The 17,075-nt window shown below is 60.7% G+C and overlaps 1 protein-coding gene across 2 annotated transcripts in view; it reads right to left on the bottom strand.

Annotated features, from left to right (window-relative positions):
* Window positions 1–17,075, bottom strand: part of MUC19 (mucin 19, oligomeric) — a 166,716-nt gene that overhangs the window by 40,954 nt on the left and 108,687 nt on the right. The window contains 4 exon segments of one of the 2 annotated variants that reach the window (NM_001113286.1): window positions 2–4,375; window positions 4,619–6,496; window positions 7,226–7,711; window positions 7,955–17,011. In NM_001113286.1, coding sequence (NP_001106757.1) covers window positions 2–4,375; window positions 4,619–6,496; window positions 7,226–7,711; window positions 7,955–17,011 — 15,795 coding nt within the window. 2 annotated transcript variants of the gene reach the window in all.

Here is a 17,075-nt window from a genome sequence, read left to right as displayed (position 1 = left end):
CCTGAGGTTCCCGCTGCCTGTGATGCTCCAGATGAGACTGCAGGTGCTCCAGATGAGCCTGCCACCGAGATTCTGCTTGTTTCGGGCTGGCCAATGGATGCTCCGGTGGCCCCTGGGGATCCCGATGATGATCCTGTGGACCCTGATGCTCCAGACACTGTTCCGGTTGTCCCTGACCCTGCGACAGAGGGTCTAGCAGTTTCCGTCACCCCGACGGATGAGGCAGTTGTTCCCGGGCCAGCACCTGAGGTTCCCGCTGCCTGTGATGCTCCAGATGAGACTGCAGGTGCTCCAGATGAGCCTGCCACCGAGATTCTGCTTGTTTCGGGCTGGCCAATGGATGCTCCGGTGGCCCCTGGTGATCCCGATGATGATCCTGTGGACCCTGATGCTCCAGACACTGTTCCGGTTGTCCCTGACCCTGCGACAGAGGGTCTAGCAGTTTCCGTCACCCCGACGGATGAGGCAGTTGTTCCCGGGCCAGCACCTGAGGTTCCCGCTGCCTGTGATGCTCCAGATGAGACTGCAGGTGCTCCAGATGAGCCTGCCACCGAGATTCTGCTTGTTTCGGGCTGGCCAATGGATGCTCCGGTGGCCCCTGGTGATCCCGATGATGATCCTGTGGACCCTGATGCTCCAGACACTGCTCCGGTTGTCCCTGACCCTGCGACAGAGGGTCTAGCAGTTTCCGTCACCCCGACGGATGAGGCAGTTGTTCCCGGGCCAGCACCTGAGGTTCCCGCTGCCTGTGATGCTCCAGATGAGACTGCAGGTGCTCCAGATGAGCCTGCCACCGAGATTCTGCTTGTTTCGGGCTGGCCAATGGATGCTCCGGTGGCCCCTGGTGATCCCGATGATGATCCTGTGGACCCTGATGCTCCAGACACTGTTCCGGTTGTCCCTGACCCTGCGACAGAGGGTCTAGCAGTTTCCGTCACCCCGACGGATGAGGCAGTTGTTCCCGGGCCAGCACCTGAAGTTCCCGCTGCCTGTGATGCTCCAGATGAGACTGCAGGTGCTCCAGATGAGCCTGCCACCGAGATTCTGCTTGTTTCGGGCTGGCCAATGGATGCTCCGGTGGCCCCTGGTGATCCCGATGATGATCCTGTGGACCCTGATGCTCCAGACACTGTTCCGGTTGTCCCTGACCCTGCGACAGAGGGTCTAGCAGTTTCCGTCACCCTGACGGATGAGGCAGTTGTTCCTGGGCCAGCACCTGAGGTTCCCGCTGCCTGTGATGCTCCAGATGAGACTGCAGGTGCTCCAGATGAGCCTGCCACCGAGACTCTGCTTGTTTCGGGCTGGCCAATGGATGCTCCGGTGGCCCCTGGTGATCCCGATGATGATCCTGTGGACCCTGATGCTCCAGACACTGTTCCGGTTGTCCCTGACCCTGCGACAGAGGGTCTAGCAGTTTCCGTCACCCCGACGGATGAGGCAGTTGTTCCCGGGCCAGCACCTGAGGTTCCCGCTGCCTGTGATGCTCCAGATGAGACTGCAGGTGCTCCAGATGAGCCTGCCACCGAGATTCTGCTTGTTTCGGGCTGGCCAATGGATGCTCCGGTGGCCCCTGGTGATCCCGATGATGATCCTGTGGACCCTGATGCTCCAGACACTGTTCCGGTTGTCCCTGACCCTGCGACAGAGGGTCTAGCAGTTTCCGTCACCCCGACGGATGAGGCAGTTGTTCCCGGGCCAGCACCTGAAGTTCCCGCTGCCTGTGATGCTCCAGATGAGACTGCAGGTGCTCCAGATGAGCCTGCCACCGAGATTCTGCTTGTTTCGGGCTGGCCAATGGATGCTCCGGTGGCCCCTGGTGATCCAGATGATGATCCTGTGGACCCTGATGCTCCAGACACTGTTCCGGTTGTCCCTGACCCTGCGACAGAGGGTCTAGCAGTTTCCGTCACCCTGACGGATGAGGCAGTTGTTCCCGGGCCAGCACCTGAGGTTCCCGCTGCCTGTGATGCTCCAGATGAGACTGCAGGTGCTCCAGATGAGCCTGCCACCGAGATTCTGCTTGTTTCGGGCTGGCCAATGGATGCTCCGGTGGCCCCTGGTGATCCCGATGATGATCCTGTGGACCCTGATGCTCCAGACACTGTTCCGGTTGTCCCTGACCCTGCGACAGAGGGTCTAGCAGTTTCCGTCACCCCGACGGATGAGGCAGTTGTTCCCGGGCCAGCACCTGAGGTTCCCGCTGCCTGTGATGCTCCAGATGAGACTGCAGGTGCTCCAGATGAGCCTGCCACCGAGATTCTGCTTGTTTCGGGCTGGCCAATGGATGCTCCGGTGGCCCCTGGTGATCCCGATGATGATCCTGTGGACCCTGATGCTCCAGACACTGTTCCGGTTGTCCCTGACCCTGCGACAGAGGGTCTAGCAGTTTCCGTCACCCCGACGGATGAGGCAGTTGTTCCCGGGCCAGCACCTGAAGTTCCCGCTGCCTGTGATGCTCCAGATGAGACTGCAGGTGCTCCAGATGAGCCTGCCACCGAGATTCTGCTTGTTTCAGGCTGGCCAATGGATGCTCCGGTGGCCCCTGGTGATCCCGATGATGATCCTGTGGACCCTGATGCTCCAGACACTGTTCCGGTTGTCCCTGACCCTGCGACAGAGGGTCTAGCAGTTTCCGTCACCCCGACGGATGAGGCAGTTGTTCCCGGGCCAGCACCTGAGGTTCCCGCTGCCTGTGATGCTCCAGATGAGACTGCAGGTGCTCCAGATGAGCCTGCCACCGAGATTCTGCTTGTTTCGGGCTGGCCAATGGATGCTCCGGTGGCCCCTGGTGATCCCGATGATGATCCTGTGGACCCTGATGCTCCAGACACTGTTCCGGTTGTCCCTGACCCTGCGACAGAGGGTCTAGCAGTTTCCGTCACCCCGACGGATGAGGCAGTTGTTCCCGGGCCAGCACCTGAGGTTCCCGCTGCCTGTGATGCTCCAGATGAGACTTCAGGTGCTCCAGATGAGCCTGCCACCAAGATTCTGCTTGTTTCGGGCTGGCCAATGGATGCTCCGGTGGCCCCTGGTGATCCCGATGATGATCCTGTGGACCCTGATGCTCCAGACACTGTTCCGGTTGTCCCTGACCCTGCGACAGAGGGTCTAGCAGTTTCCGTCACCCCGACGGATGAGGCAGTTGTTCCCGGGCCAGCACCTGAAGTTCCCGCTGCCTGTGATGCTCCAGATGAGACTGCAGGTGCTCCAGATGAGCCTGCCACCGAGATTCTGCTTGTTTCAGGCTGGCCAATGGATGGTCCGGTGGCCCCTGGGGATCCCGATGATGATCCTGTGGACCCTGATGCTCCAGACACTGTTCCGGTTGTCCCTGACCCTGCGACAGAGGGTCTAGCAGTTTCCGTCACCCCGACGGATGAGGCAGTTGTTCCCCGGCCAGCACCTGAGGTTCCCGCTACCTGTGATGCTCCAGATGAGACTGCAGGTGCTCCAGATGAGCCTGCCACCGAGATTCTGCTTGTTTCGGGCTGGCCAATGGATGCTCCGGTGGCCCCTGGTGATCCCGATGATGATCCTGTGGACCCTGATGCTCCAGACACTGTTCCGGTTGTCCCTGACCCTGCAACAGAGGGTCTAGCAGTTTCCGTCACCCCGACGGATGAGGCAGTTGTTCCCGGGCCAGCACCTGAGGTTCCCGCTGCCTGTGATGCTCCAGATGAGACTGCAGGTGCTCCAGATGAGCCTGCCACCGAGATTCTGCTTGTTTCGGGCTGGCCAATGGATGCTCCGGTGGCCCCTGGTGATCCCGATGATGATCCTGTGGACCCTGATGCTCCAGACACTGTTCCGGTTGTCCCTGACCCTGCGACAGAGGGTCTAGCAGTTTCCGTCACCCCGACGGATGAGGCAGTTGTTCCCGGGCCAGCACCTGAGGTTCCCGCTGCCTGTGATGCTCCAGATGAGACTGCAGGTGCTCCAGATGAGCCTGCCACCGAGATTCTGCTTGTTTCGGGCTGGCCAATGGATGCTCCGGTGGCCCCTGGTGATCCCGATGATGATCCTGTGGACCCTGATGCTCCAGACACTGTTCCGGTTGTCCCTGACCCTGCGACAGAGGGTCTAGCAGTTTCCGTCACCCCGACGGATGAGGCAGTTGTTCCCGGGCCAGCACCTGAGGTTCCCGCTGCCTGTGATGCTCCAGATGAGACTGCAGGTGCTCCAGATGAGCCTGCCACCGAGATTCTGCTTGTTTCGGGCTGGCCAATGGATGCTCCGGTGGCCCCTGGTGATCCCGATGATGATCCTGTGGACCCTGATGCTCCAGACACTGTTCCGGTTGTCCCTGACCCTGCGACAGAGGGTCTAGCAGTTTCCGTCACCCCGACGGATGAGGCAGTTGTTCCCGGGCCAGCACCTGAAGTTCCCGCTGCCTGTGATGCTCCAGATGAGACTGCAGGTGCTCCAGATGAGCCTGCCACCGAGATTCTGCTTGTTTCGGGCTGGCCAATGGATGCTCCGGTGGCCCCTGGTGATCCCGATGATGATCCTGTGGACCCTGATGCTCCAGACACTGTTCCGGTTGTCCCTGACCCTGCGACAGAGGGTCTAGCAGTTTCCGTCAACCTAATAAAGGAGGCACCTGTTCCCGGGCCAGCACCTGAGGTTCCCGCTGCCTGTGATGCTCCAGATGAGACTGCAGGTGCTCCAGATGAGCCTGCCACCGAGATTCTGCTTGTTTCGGGCTGGCCAATGGATGCTCCGGTGGCCCCTGGTGATCCCGATGATGATCCTGTGGACCCTGATGCTCCAGACACTGTTCCGGTTGTCCCTGACCCTGCGACAGAGGGTCTAGCAGTTTCCGTCACCCCGACGGATGAGGCAGTTGTTCCCGGGCCAGCACCTGAGGTTCCCGCTGCCTGTGATGCTCCAGATGAGACTGCAGGTGCTCCAGATGAGCCTGCCACCGAGATTCTGCTTGTTTCGGGCTGGCCAATGGATGCTCCGGTGGCCCCTGGTGATCCCGATGATGATCCTGTGGACCCTGATGCTCCAGACACTGTTCCGGTTGTCCCTGACCCTGCGACAGAGGGTCTAGCAGTTTCCGTCACCCCGACGGATGAGGCAGTTGTTCCCGGGCCAGCACCTGAGGTTCCCGCTGCCTGTGATGCTCCAGATGAGACTGCAGGTGCTCCAGATGAGCCTGCCACCGAGATTCTGCTTGTTTCGGGCTGGCCAATGGATGCTCCGGTGGCCCCTGGTGATCCCGATGATGATCCTGTGGACCCTGATGCTCCAGACACTGTTCCGGTTGTCCCTGACCCTGCGACAGAGGGTCTAGCAGTTTCCGTCACCCCGACGGATGAGGCAGTTGTTCCCGGGCCAGCACCTGAAGTTCCCGCTGCCTGTGATGCTCCAGATGAGACTGCAGGTGCTCCAGATGAGCCTGCCACCGAGATTCTGCTTGTTTCGGGCTGGCCAATGGATGCTCCGGTGGCCCCTGGTGATCCCGATGATGATCCTGTGGACCCTGATGCTCCAGACACTGTTCCGGTTGTCCCTGACCCTGCGACAGAGGGTCTAGCAGTTTCCGTCACCCCGACGGATGAGGCAGTTGTTCCCGGGCCAGCACCTGAGGTTCCCGCTGCCTGTGATGCTCCAGATGAGACTGCAGGTGCTCCAGATGAGCCTGCCACCGAGATTCTGCTTGTTTCGGGCTGGCCAATGGATGCTCCGGTGGCCCCTGGTGATCCCGATGATGATCCTGTGGACCCTGATGCTCCAGACACTGTTCCGGTTGTCCCTGACCCTGCGACAGAGGGTCTAGCAGTTTCCGTCACCCCGACGGATGAGGCAGTTGTTCCCGGGCCAGCACCTGAGGTTCCCGCTGCCTGTGATGCTCCAGATGAGACTGCAGGTGCTCCAGATGAGCCTGCCACCGAGATTCTGCTTGTTTCGGGCTGGCCAATGGATGCTCCGGTGGCCCCTGGTGATCCCGATGATGATCCTGTGGACCCTGATGCTCCAGACACTGTTCCGGTTGTCCCTGACCCTGCGACAGAGGGTCTAGCAGTTTCCGTCACCCCGACGGATGAGGCAGTTGTTCCCGGGCCAGCACCTGAGGTTCCCGCTGCCTGTGATGCTCCAGATGAGACTGCAGGTGCTCCAGATGAGCCTGCCACCGAGATTCTGCTTGTTTCGGGCTGGCCAATGGATGCTCCGGTGGCCCCTGGTGATCCCGATGATGATCCTGTGGACCCTGATGCTCCAGACACTGTTCCGGTTGTCCCTGACCCTGCGACAGAGGGTCTAGCAGTTTCCGTCACCCCGACGGATGAGGCAGTTGTTCCCGGGCCAGCACCTGAGGTTCCCGCTGCCTGTGATGCTCCAGATGAGACTGCAGGTGCTCCAGATGAGCCTGCCACCGAGATTCTGCTTGTTTCGGGCTGGCCAATGGATGCTCCGGTGGCCCCTGGTGATCCCGATGATGATCCTGTGGACCCTGATGCTCCAGACACTGTTCCGGTTGTCCCTGACCCTGCGACAGAGGGTCTAACAGTTTCCGTCAACCTATTAAAGGAGGCACCTGTTCCCTGGCCAGCACCTGAGGTTCCCGCTGCCTGTGATGCTCCAGATGAGACTGCAGGTGCTCCAGATGAGCCTGCCACCGAGATGCTGCTTGTTTCGGGCTGGCCAATGGATGCTCCGGTGGCCCCTGGTGATCCCGATGATGATCCTGTGGACCCTGATGCTCCAGACACTGTTCCGGTTGTCCCTGACCCTGCCACAGAGGGTCTAGCAGTTTCCGTCACCCCGACAGATGAGGCAGTTGTTCCCGGGCCAGCACCTGAGGTTCCCGCTGCCTGTGATGCTCCAGATGAGACTGCAGGTGCTCCAGATGAGCCTGCCACCGAGATTCTGCTTGTTTCGGGCTGGCCAATGGATGCTCCGATGGCCCCTGGTGATCCCGATGATGATCCTGTGGACCCTGATGCTCCAGACACTGTTCCGGTTGTCCCTGACCCTGCGACAGAGGGTCTAGCAGTTTCCGTCACCCCGACGGATGAGGCAGTTGTTCCCGGGCCAGCACCTGAAGTTCCCGCTGCCTGTGATGCTCCAGATGAGACTGCAGGTGCTCCAGATGAGCCTGCCACCGAGACTCTGCTTGTTTCGGGCTGGCCAATGGATGCTCCGGTGGCCCCTGGTGATCCCGATGATGACCCTGTGGACCCTGATGCTCCAGACACTGTTCCGCTTGTCCCTGGCCCTGCGACAGAGGGTCTAGCAGTTTCCGTCACCCCGACGGATGAGGCAGTTGTTCCCGGGCCAGCACCTGAAGTTCCCGCTGCCTGTGATGCTCCAGATGAGACTGCAGGTGCTCCAGATGAGCCTGCCACCGAGATTCTGCTTGTTTCGGGCTGGCCAATGGATGCTCCGGTGGCCCCTGGTGATCCCGATGATGATCCTGTGGACCCTGATGCTCCAGACACTGTTCCGGTTGTCCCTGACCCTGCGACAGAGGGTCTAGCAGTTTCCGTCACCCCGACGGATGAGGCAGTTGTTCCCGGGCCAGCACCTGAGGTTCCCGCTGCCTGTGATGCTCCAGATGAGACTGCAGGTGCTCCAGATGAGCCTGCCACCGAGATTCTGCTTGTTTCGGGCTGGCCAATGGATGCTCCGGTGGCCCCTGGTGATCCCGATGATGATCCTGTGGACCCTGATGCTCCAGACACTGTTCCGGTTGTCCCTGACCCTGAGACAGAGGTTCTAGCAGTTTCCGTCACCCCGACGGATGAGGCAGTTGTTCCCGGGCCAGCACCTGAAGTTCCCGCTGCCTGTGATGCTCCAGATGAGACTGCAGGTGCTCCAGATGAGCCTGCCACCGAGACTCTGCTTGTTTCGGGCTGGCCAATGGATGCTCCGGTGGCCCCTGGTGATCCCGATGATGACCCTGTGGACCCTGATGCTCCAGACACTGTTCCGCTTGTCCCTGGCCCTGCGACAGAGGGTCTAGCAGTTTCCGTCACCCCGACGGATGAGGCAGTTGTTCCCGGGCCAGCACCTGAAGTTCCCGCTGCCTGTGATGCTCCAGATGAGACTGCAGGTGCTCCAGATGAGCCTGCCACCGAGATTCTGCTTGTTTCGGGCTGGCCAATGGATGCTCCGGTGGCCCCTGGTGATCCCGATGATGATCCTGTGGACCCTGATGCTCCAGACACTGTTCCGGTTGTCCCTGACCCTGCGACAGAGGGTCTAGCAGTTTCCGTCACCCCGACGGATGAGGCAGTTGTTCCCGGGCCAGCACCTGAGGTTCCCGCTGCCTGTGATGCTCCAGATGAGACTGCAGGTGCTCCAGATGAGCCTGCCACCGAGATTCTGCTTGTTTCGGGCTGGCCAATGGATGCTCCGGTGGCCCCTGGTGATCCCGATGATGATCCTGTGGACCCTGATGCTCCAGACACTGTTCCGGTTGTCCCTGACCCTGAGACAGAGGTTCTAGCAGTTTCCGTCACCCCGACGGATGAGGCAGTTGTTCCCGGGCCAGCACCTGAAGTTCCCGCTGCCTGTGATGCTCCAGATGAGACTGCAGGTGCTCCAGATGAGCCTGCCACCGAGACTCTGCTTGTTTCGGGCTGGCCAATGGATGCTCCGGTGGCCCCTGGTGATCCCGATGATGACCCTGTGGACCCTGATGCTCCAGACACTGTTCCGCTTGTCCCTGACCCTGCGACAGAGGGTCTAGCAGTTTCCGTCACCCCGACGGATGAGGCAGTTGTTCCCGGGCCAGCACCTGAAGTTCCCGCTGCCTGTGATGCTCCAGATGAGACTGCAGGTGCTCCAGATGAGCCTGCCACCGAGATTCTGCTTGTTTCGGGCTGGCCAATGGATGCTCCGGTGGCCCCTGGTGATCCCGATGATGATCCTGTGGACCCTGATGCTCCAGACACTGTTCCGGTTGTCCCTGACCCTGAGACAGAGGTTCTAGCAGTTTCTGTCACCCCGACGGATGAGGCAGTTGTTCCCGGGCCAGCACCTGAGGTTCCCGCTGCCTGTGATGCTCCAGATGAGACTGCAGGTGCTCCAGATGAGCCTGCCACCGAGATTCTGCTTGTTTCGGGCTGGCCAATGGATGCTCCGGTGGCCCCTGGTGATCCCGATGATGATCCTGTGGACCGTGATGCTCCAGACACTGTTCCGGTTGTCCCTGACCCTGCGACAGAGGGTCTAGCAGTTTCCGTCACCCCGACGGATGAGGCAGTTGTTCCCGGGCCAGCACCTGAGGTTCCCGCTGCCTGTGATGCTCCAGATGAGACTGCAGGTGCTCCAGATGAGCCTGCCACCGAGACTCTGCTTGTTTCGGGCTGGCCAATGGATGCTCCGGTGGCCCCTGGTGATCCCGATGATGATCCTGTGGACCCTGATGCTCCAGACACTGTTCCGGTTGTCCCTGACCCTGCGACAGAGGGTCTAGCAGTTTCCGTCACCCCGACGGATGAGGCAGTTGTTCCCGGGCCAGCACCTGAAGTTCCCGCTGCCTGTGATGCTCCAGATGAGACTGCAGGTGCTCCAGATGAGCCTGCCACCGAGATTCTGCTTGTTTCGGGCTGGCCAATGGATGCTCCGGTGGCCCCTGGTGATCCCGATGATGATCCTGTGGACCCTGATGCTCCAGACACTGTTCCGGTTGTCCCTGACCCTGCGACAGAGGGTCTAGCAGTTTCCGTCACCCCGACGGATGAGGCAGTTGTTCCCGGGCCAGCACCTGAGGTTCCCGCTGCCTGTGATGCTCCAGATGAGACTGCAGGTGCTCCAGATGAGCCTGCCACCGAGATTCTGCTTGTTTCGGGCTGGCCAATGGATGCTCCGGTGGCCCCTGGTGATCCCGATGATGATCCTGTGGACCCTGATGCTCCAGACACTGTTCCGGTTGTCCCTGACCCTGCGACAGAGGGTCTAGCAGTTTCCGTCACCCCGACGGATGAGGCAGTTGTTCCCGGGCCAGCACCTGAGGTTCCCGCTGCCTGTGATGCTCCAGATGAGACTGCAGGTGCTCCAGATGAGCCTGCCACCGAGACTCTGCTTGTTTCGGGCTGGCCAATGGATGCTCCGGTGGCCCCTGGTGATCCAGATGATGATCCTGTGGACCCTGATGCTCCAGACACTGTTCCGGTTGTCCCTGACCCTGCGACAGAGGGTCTAGCAGTTTCCGTCACACCGACGGATGAGGCAGTTGTTCCCGGGCCAGCACCTGAGGTTCCCGCTGCCTGTGATGCTCCAGATGAGACTGCAGGTGCTCCAGATGAGCCTGCCACCGAGATTCTGCTTGTTTCGGGCTGGCCAATGGATGCTCCGGTGGCCCCTGGTGATCCCGATGATGATCCTGTGGACCCTGATGCTCCAGACACTGTTCCGGTTGTCCCTGACCCTGCGACAGAGGGTCTAGCAGTTTCCGTCACCCCGACGGATGAGGCAGTTGTTCCCGGGCCAGCACCTGAAGTTCCCGCTGCCTGTGATGCTCCAGATGAGACTGCAGGTGCTCCAGATGAGCCTGCCACCGAGATTCTGCTTGTTTCGGGCTGGCCAATGGATGCTCCGGTGGCCCCTGGTGATCCCGATGATGATCCTGTGGACCCTGATGCTCCAGACACTGTTCCGGTTGTCCCTGACCCTGCGACAGAGGGTCTAGCAGTTTCCGTCACCCCGACGGATGAGGCAGTTGTTCCCGGGCCAGCACCTGAAGTTCCCGCTGCCTGTGATGCTCCAGATGAGACTGCAGGTGCTCCAGATGAGCCTGCCACCGAGATTCTGCTTGTTTCGGGCTGGCCAATGGATGCTCCGGTGGCCCCTGGTGATCCCGATGATGATCCTGTGGACCCTGATGCTCCAGACACTGTTCCGGTTGTCCCTGACCCTGCGACAGAGGGTCTAGCAGTTTCCGTCACCCCGACGGATGAGGCAGTTGTTCCCGGGCCAGCACCTGAGGTTCCCGCTGCCTGTGATGCTCCAGATGAGACTGCAGGTGCTCCAGATGAGCCTGCCACCGAGATTCTGCTTGTTTCGGGCTGGCCAATGGATGCTCCGGTGGCCCCTGGTGATCCCGATGATGATCCTGTGGACCCTGATGCTCCAGACACTGTTCCGGTTGTCCCTGACCCTGCGACAGAGGGTCTAGCAGTTTCCGTCACCCCGACGGATGAGGCAGTTGTTCCCGGGCCAGCACCTGAAGTTCCCGCTGCCTGTGATGCTCCAGATGAGACTGCAGGTGCTCCAGATGAGCCTGCCACCGAGACTCTGCTTGTTTCGGGCTGGCCAATGGATGCTCCGGTGGCCCCTGGTGATCCCGATGATGATCCTGTGGACCCTGATGCTCCAGACACTGTTCCGGTTGTCCCTGACCCTGCGACAGAGGGTCTAGCAGTTTCCGTCACCCCGACGGATGAGGCAGTTGTTCCCGGGCCAGCACCTGAAGTTCCCGCTGCCTGTGATGCTCCAGATGAGACTGCAGGTGCTCCAGATGAGCCTGCCACCGAGATTCTGCTTGTTTCGGGCTGGCCAATGGATGCTCCGGTGGCCCCTGGTGATCCCGATGATGATCCTGTGGACCCTGATGCTCCAGACACTGTTCCGGTTGTCCCTGACCCTGCGACAGAGGGTCTAGCAGTTTCCGTCACCCCGACGGATGAGGCTGTTGTTCCCGGGCCAGCACCTGAGGTTCCCGCTGCCTGTGATGCTCCAGATGAGACTGCAGGTGCTCCAGATGAGCCTGCCACCGAGATGCTGCTTGTTTCGGGCTGGCCAATGGATGCTCCGGTGGCCCCTGGTGATCCCGATGATGATCCTGTGGACCCTGATGCTCCAGACACTGTTCCGGTTGTCCCTGACCCTGCGACAGAGGGTCTAGCAGTTTCCGTCACCCCGACGGATGAGGCAGTTGTTCCCGGGCCAGCACCTGAGGTTCCCGCTGCCTGTGATGCTCCAGATGAGACTGCAGGTGCTCCAGATGAGCCTGCCACCGAGATTCTGCTTGTTTCGGGCTGGCCAATGGATGCTCCGGTGGCCCCTGGTGATCCCGATGATGATCCTGTGGACCCTGATGCTCCAGACACTGTTCCGGTTGTCCCTGACCCTGCGACAGAGGGTCTAGCAGTTTCCGTCACCCCGACGGATGAGGCAGTTGTTCCCGGGCCAGCACCTGAGGTTCCCGCTGCCTGTGATGCTCCAGATGAGACTGCAGGTGCTCCAGATGAGCCTGCCACCGAGACTCTGCTTGTTTCGGGCTGGCCAATGGATGCTCCGGTGGCCCCTGGTGATCCCGATGATGATCCTGTGGACCCTGATGCTCCAGACACTGTTCCGGTTGTCCCTGACCCTGCGACAGAGGGTCTAGCAGTTTCCGTCACCCCGACGGATGAGGCAGTTGTTCCCGGGCCAGCACCTGAGGTTCCCGCTGCCTGTGATGCTCCAGATGAGACTGCAGGTGCTCCAGATGAGCCTGCCACCGAGATTCTGCTTGTTTCGGGCTGGCCAATGGATGCTCCGGTGGCCCCTGGTGATCCCGATGATGATCCTGTGGACCCTGATGCTCCAGACACTGTTCCGGTTGTCCCTGACCCTGCGACAGAGGGTCTAGCAGTTTCCGTCACCCCGACGGATGAGGCAGTTGTTCCCGGGCCAGCACCTGAGGTTCCCGCTGCCTGTGATGCTCCAGATGAGACTGCAGGTGCTCCAGATGAGCCTGCCACCGAGATTCTGCTTGTTTCGGGCTGGCCAATGGATGCTCCGGTGGCCCCTGGTGATCCCGATGATGATCCTGTGGACCCTGATGCTCCAGACACTGTTCCGGTTGTCCCTGACCCTGCGACAGAGGGTCTAGCAGTTTCCGTCACCCCGACGGATGAGGCAGTTGTTCCCGGGCCAGCACCTGAGGTTCCCGCTGCCTGTGATGCTCCAGATGAGACTGCAGGTGCTCCAGATGAGCCTGCCACCGAGATTCTGCTTGTTTCGGGCTGGCCAATGGATGCTCCGGTGGCCCCTGGTGATCCCGATGATGATCCTGTGGACCCTGATGCTCCAGACACTGTTCCGGTTGTCCCTGACCCTGCGACAGAGGGTCTAGCAGTTTCCGTCACCCCGACGGATGAGGCAGTTGTTCCCGGGCCAGCACCTGAAGTTCCCGCTGCCTGTGATGCTCCAGATGAGACTGCAGGTGCTCCAGATGAGCCTGCCACCGAGATTCTGCTTGTTTCGGGCTGGCCAATGGATGCTCCGGTGGCCCCTGGTGATCCCGATGATGATCCTGTGGACCCTGATGCTCCAGACACTGTTCCGGTTGTCCCTGACCCTGCGACAGAGGGTCTAGCAGTTTCCGTCACCCCGACGGATGAGGCAGTTGTTCCCGGGCCAGCACCTGAAGTTCCCGCTGCCTGTGATGCTCCAGATGAGACTGCAGGTGCTCCAGATGAGCCTGCCACCGAGATTCTGCTTGTTTCGGGCTGGCCAATGGATGCTCCGGTGGCCCCTGGTGATCCCGATGATGATCCTGTGGACCCTGATGCTCCAGACACTGTTCCGGTTGTCCCTGACCCTGCGACAGAGGGTCTAGCAGTTTCCGTCACCCCGACGGATGAGGCAGTTGTTCCCGGGCCAGCACCTGAGGTTCCCGCTGCCTGTGATGCTCCAGATGAGACTGCAGGTGCTCCAGATGAGCCTGCCACCGAGATTCTGCTTGTTTCGGGCTGGCCAATGGATGCTCCGGTGGCCCCTGGTGATCCCGATGATGATCCTGTGGACCCTGATGCTCCAGACACTGTTCCGGTTGTCCCTGACCCTGCGACAGAGGGTCTAGCAGTTTCCGTCACCCCGACGGATGAGGCAGTTGTTCCCGGGCCAGCACCTGAGGTTCCCGCTGCCTGTGATGCTCCAGATGAGACTGCAGGTGCTCCAGATGAGCCTGCCACCGAGATTCTGCTTGTTTCGGGCTGGCCAATGGATGCTCCGGTGGCCCCTGGTGATCCCGATGATGATCCTGTGGACCCTGATGCTCCAGACACTGTTCCGGTTGTCCCTGACCCTGCGACAGAGGGTCTAGCAGTTTCCGTCACCCCGACGGATGAGGCAGTTGTTCCCGGGCCAGCACCTGAGGTTCCCGCTGCCTGTGATGCTCCAGATGAGACTGCAGGTGCTCCAGATGAGCCTGCCACCGAGATTCTGCTTGTTTCGGGCTGGCCAATGGATGCTCCGGTGGCCCCTGGTGATCCCGATGATGATCCTGTGGACCCTGATGCTCCAGACACTGTTCCGGTTGTCCCTGACCCTGCGACAGAGGGTCTAGCAGTTTCCGTCACCCCGACGGATGAGGCAGTTGTTCCCGGGCCAGCACCTGAGGTTCCCGCTGCCTGTGATGCTCCAGATGAGACTGCAGGTGCTCCAGATGAGCCTGCCACCGAGATTCTGCTTGTTTCGGGCTGGCCAATGGATGCTCCGGTGGCCCCTGGTGATCCCGATGATGATCCTGTGGACCCTGATGCTCCAGACACTGTTCCGGTTGTCCCTGACCCTGCGACAGAGGGTCTAGCAGTTTCCGTCACCCCGACGGATGAGGCAGTTGTTCCCGGGCCAGCACCTGAGGTTCCCGCTGCCTGTGATGCTCCAGATGAGACTGCAGGTGCTCCAGATGAGCCTGCCACCGAGATTCTGCTTGTTTCGGGCTGGCCAATGGATGCTCCGGTGGCCCCTGGTGATCCCGATGATGATCCTGTGGACCCTGATGCTCCAGACACTGTTCCGGTTGTCCCTGACCCTGCGACAGAGGGTCTAGCAGTTTCCGTCACCCCGACGGATGAGGCAGTTGTTCCCGGGCCAGCACCTGAGGTTCCCGCTGCCTGTGATGCTCCAGATGAGACTGCAGGTGCTCCAGATGAGCCTGCCACCGAGATTCTGCTTGTTTCGGGCTGGCCAATGGATGCTCCGGTGGCCCCTGGTGATCCCGATGATGATCCTGTGGACCCTGATGCTCCAGACACTGTTCCGGTTGTCCCTGACCCTGCGACAGAGGGTCTAGCAGTTTCCGTCACCCCGACGGATGAGGCAGTTGTTCCCGGGCCAGCACCTGAAGTTCCCGCTGCCTGTGATGCTCCAGATGAGACTGCAGGTGCTCCAGATGAGCCTGCCACCGAGATTCTGCTTGTTTCGGGCTGGCCAATGGATGCTCCGGTGGCCCCTGGTGATCCCGATGATGATCCTGTGGACCCTGATGCTCCAGACACTGTTCCGGTTGTCCCTGACCCTGCGACAGAGGGTCTAGCAGTTTCCGTCACCCCGACGGATGAGGCAGTTGTTCCCGGGCCAGCACCTGAGGTTCCCGCTGCCTGTGATGCTCCAGATGAGACTGCAGGTGCTCCAGATGAGCCTGCCACCGAGATTCTGCTTGTTTCGGGCTGGCCAATGGATGCTCCGGTGGCCCCTGGTGATCCCGATGATGATCCTGTGGACCCTGATGCTCCAGACACTGTTCCGGTTGTCCCTGACCCTGCGACAGAGGGTCTAGCAGTTTCCGTCACCCCGACGGATGAGGCAGTTGTTCCCGGGCCAGCACCTGAGGTTCCCGCTGCCTGTGATGCTCCAGATGAGACTGCAGGTGCTCCAGATGAGCCTGCCACCGAGATTCTGCTTGTTTCGGGCTGGCCAATGGATGCTCCGGTGGCCCCTGGTGATCCCGATGATGATCCTGTGGACCCTGATGCTCCAGACACTGTTCCGGTTGTCCCTGACCCTGCGACAGAGGGTCTAGCAGTTTCCGTCACCCCGACGGATGAGGCAGTTGTTCCCGGGCCAGCACCTGAGGTTCCCGCTGCCTGTGATGCTCCAGATGAGACTGCAGGTGCTCCAGATGAGCCTGCCACCGAGATTCTGCTTGTTTCGGGCTGGCCAATGGATGCTCCGGTGGCCCCTGGTGATCCCGATGATGATCCTGTGGACCCTGATGCTCCAGACACTGTTCCGGTTGTCCCTGACCCTGCGACAGAGGGTCTAGCAGTTTCCGTCACCCCGACGGATGAGGCAGTTGTTCCCGGGCCAGCACCTGAGGTTCCCGCTGCCTGTGATGCTCCAGATGAGACTGCAGGTGCTCCAGATGAGCCTGCCACCGAGATTCTGCTTGTTTCGGGCTGGCCAATGGATGCTCCGGTGGCCCCTGGTGATCCCGATGATGATCCTGTGGACCCTGATGCTCCAGACACTGTTCCGGTTGTCCCTGACCCTGCGACAGAGGGTCTAGCAGTTTCCGTCACCCCGACGGATGAGGCAGTTGTTCCCGGGCCAGCACCTGAGGTTCCCGCTGCCTGTGATGCTCCAGATGAGACTGCAGGTGCTCCAGATGAGCCTGCCACCGAGATTCTGCTTGTTTCGGGCTGGCCAATGGATGCTCCGGTGGCCCCTGGTGATCCCGATGATGATCCTGTGGACCCTGATGCTCCAGACACTGTTCCGGTTGTCCCTGACCCTGCGACAGAGGGTCTAGCAGTTTCCGTCACCCCGACGGATGAGGCAGTTGTTCCCGGGCCAGCACCTGAGGTTCCCGCTGCCTGTGATGCTCCAGATGAGACTGCAGGTGCTCCAGATGAGCCTGCCACCGAGATTCTGCTTGTTTCGGGCTGGCCAATGGATGCTCCGGTGGCCCCTGGTGATCCCGATGATGATCCTGTGGACCCTGATGCTCCAGACACTGTTCCGGTTGTCCCTGACCCTGCGACAGAGGGTCTAGCAGTTTCCGTCACCCCGACGGATGAGGCAGTTGTTCCCGGGCCAGCACCTGAAGTTCCCGCTGCCTGTGATGCTCCAGATGAGACTGCAGGTGCTCCAGATGAGCCTGCCACCGAGATTCTGCTTGTTTCGGGCTGGCCAATGGATGCTCCGGTGGCCCCTGGTGATCCCGATGATGATCCTGTGGACCCTGATGCTCCAGACACTGTTCCGGTTGTCCCTGACCCTGCGACAGAGGGTCTAGCAGTTTCCGTCACCCCGACGGATGAGGCAGTTGTTCCCGGGCCAGCACCTGAGGTTCCCGCTGCCTGTGATGCTCCAGATGAGACTGCAGGTGCTCCAGATGAGCCTGCCAC

Source organism: Sus scrofa, chromosome 5 (genome assembly GCF_054392235.1).
Source record: "Sus scrofa isolate SSC_HxYL_T2T_F1_AM1 chromosome 5, Sscrofa_HxYL_maternal_Yorkshire_Landrace_v2.0, whole genome shotgun sequence".
NCBI classification, from domain to species: Eukaryota; Metazoa; Chordata; class Mammalia; order Artiodactyla; family Suidae; genus Sus; species Sus scrofa.
This window is presented reverse-complemented; position numbering and strand designations above follow the sequence as displayed.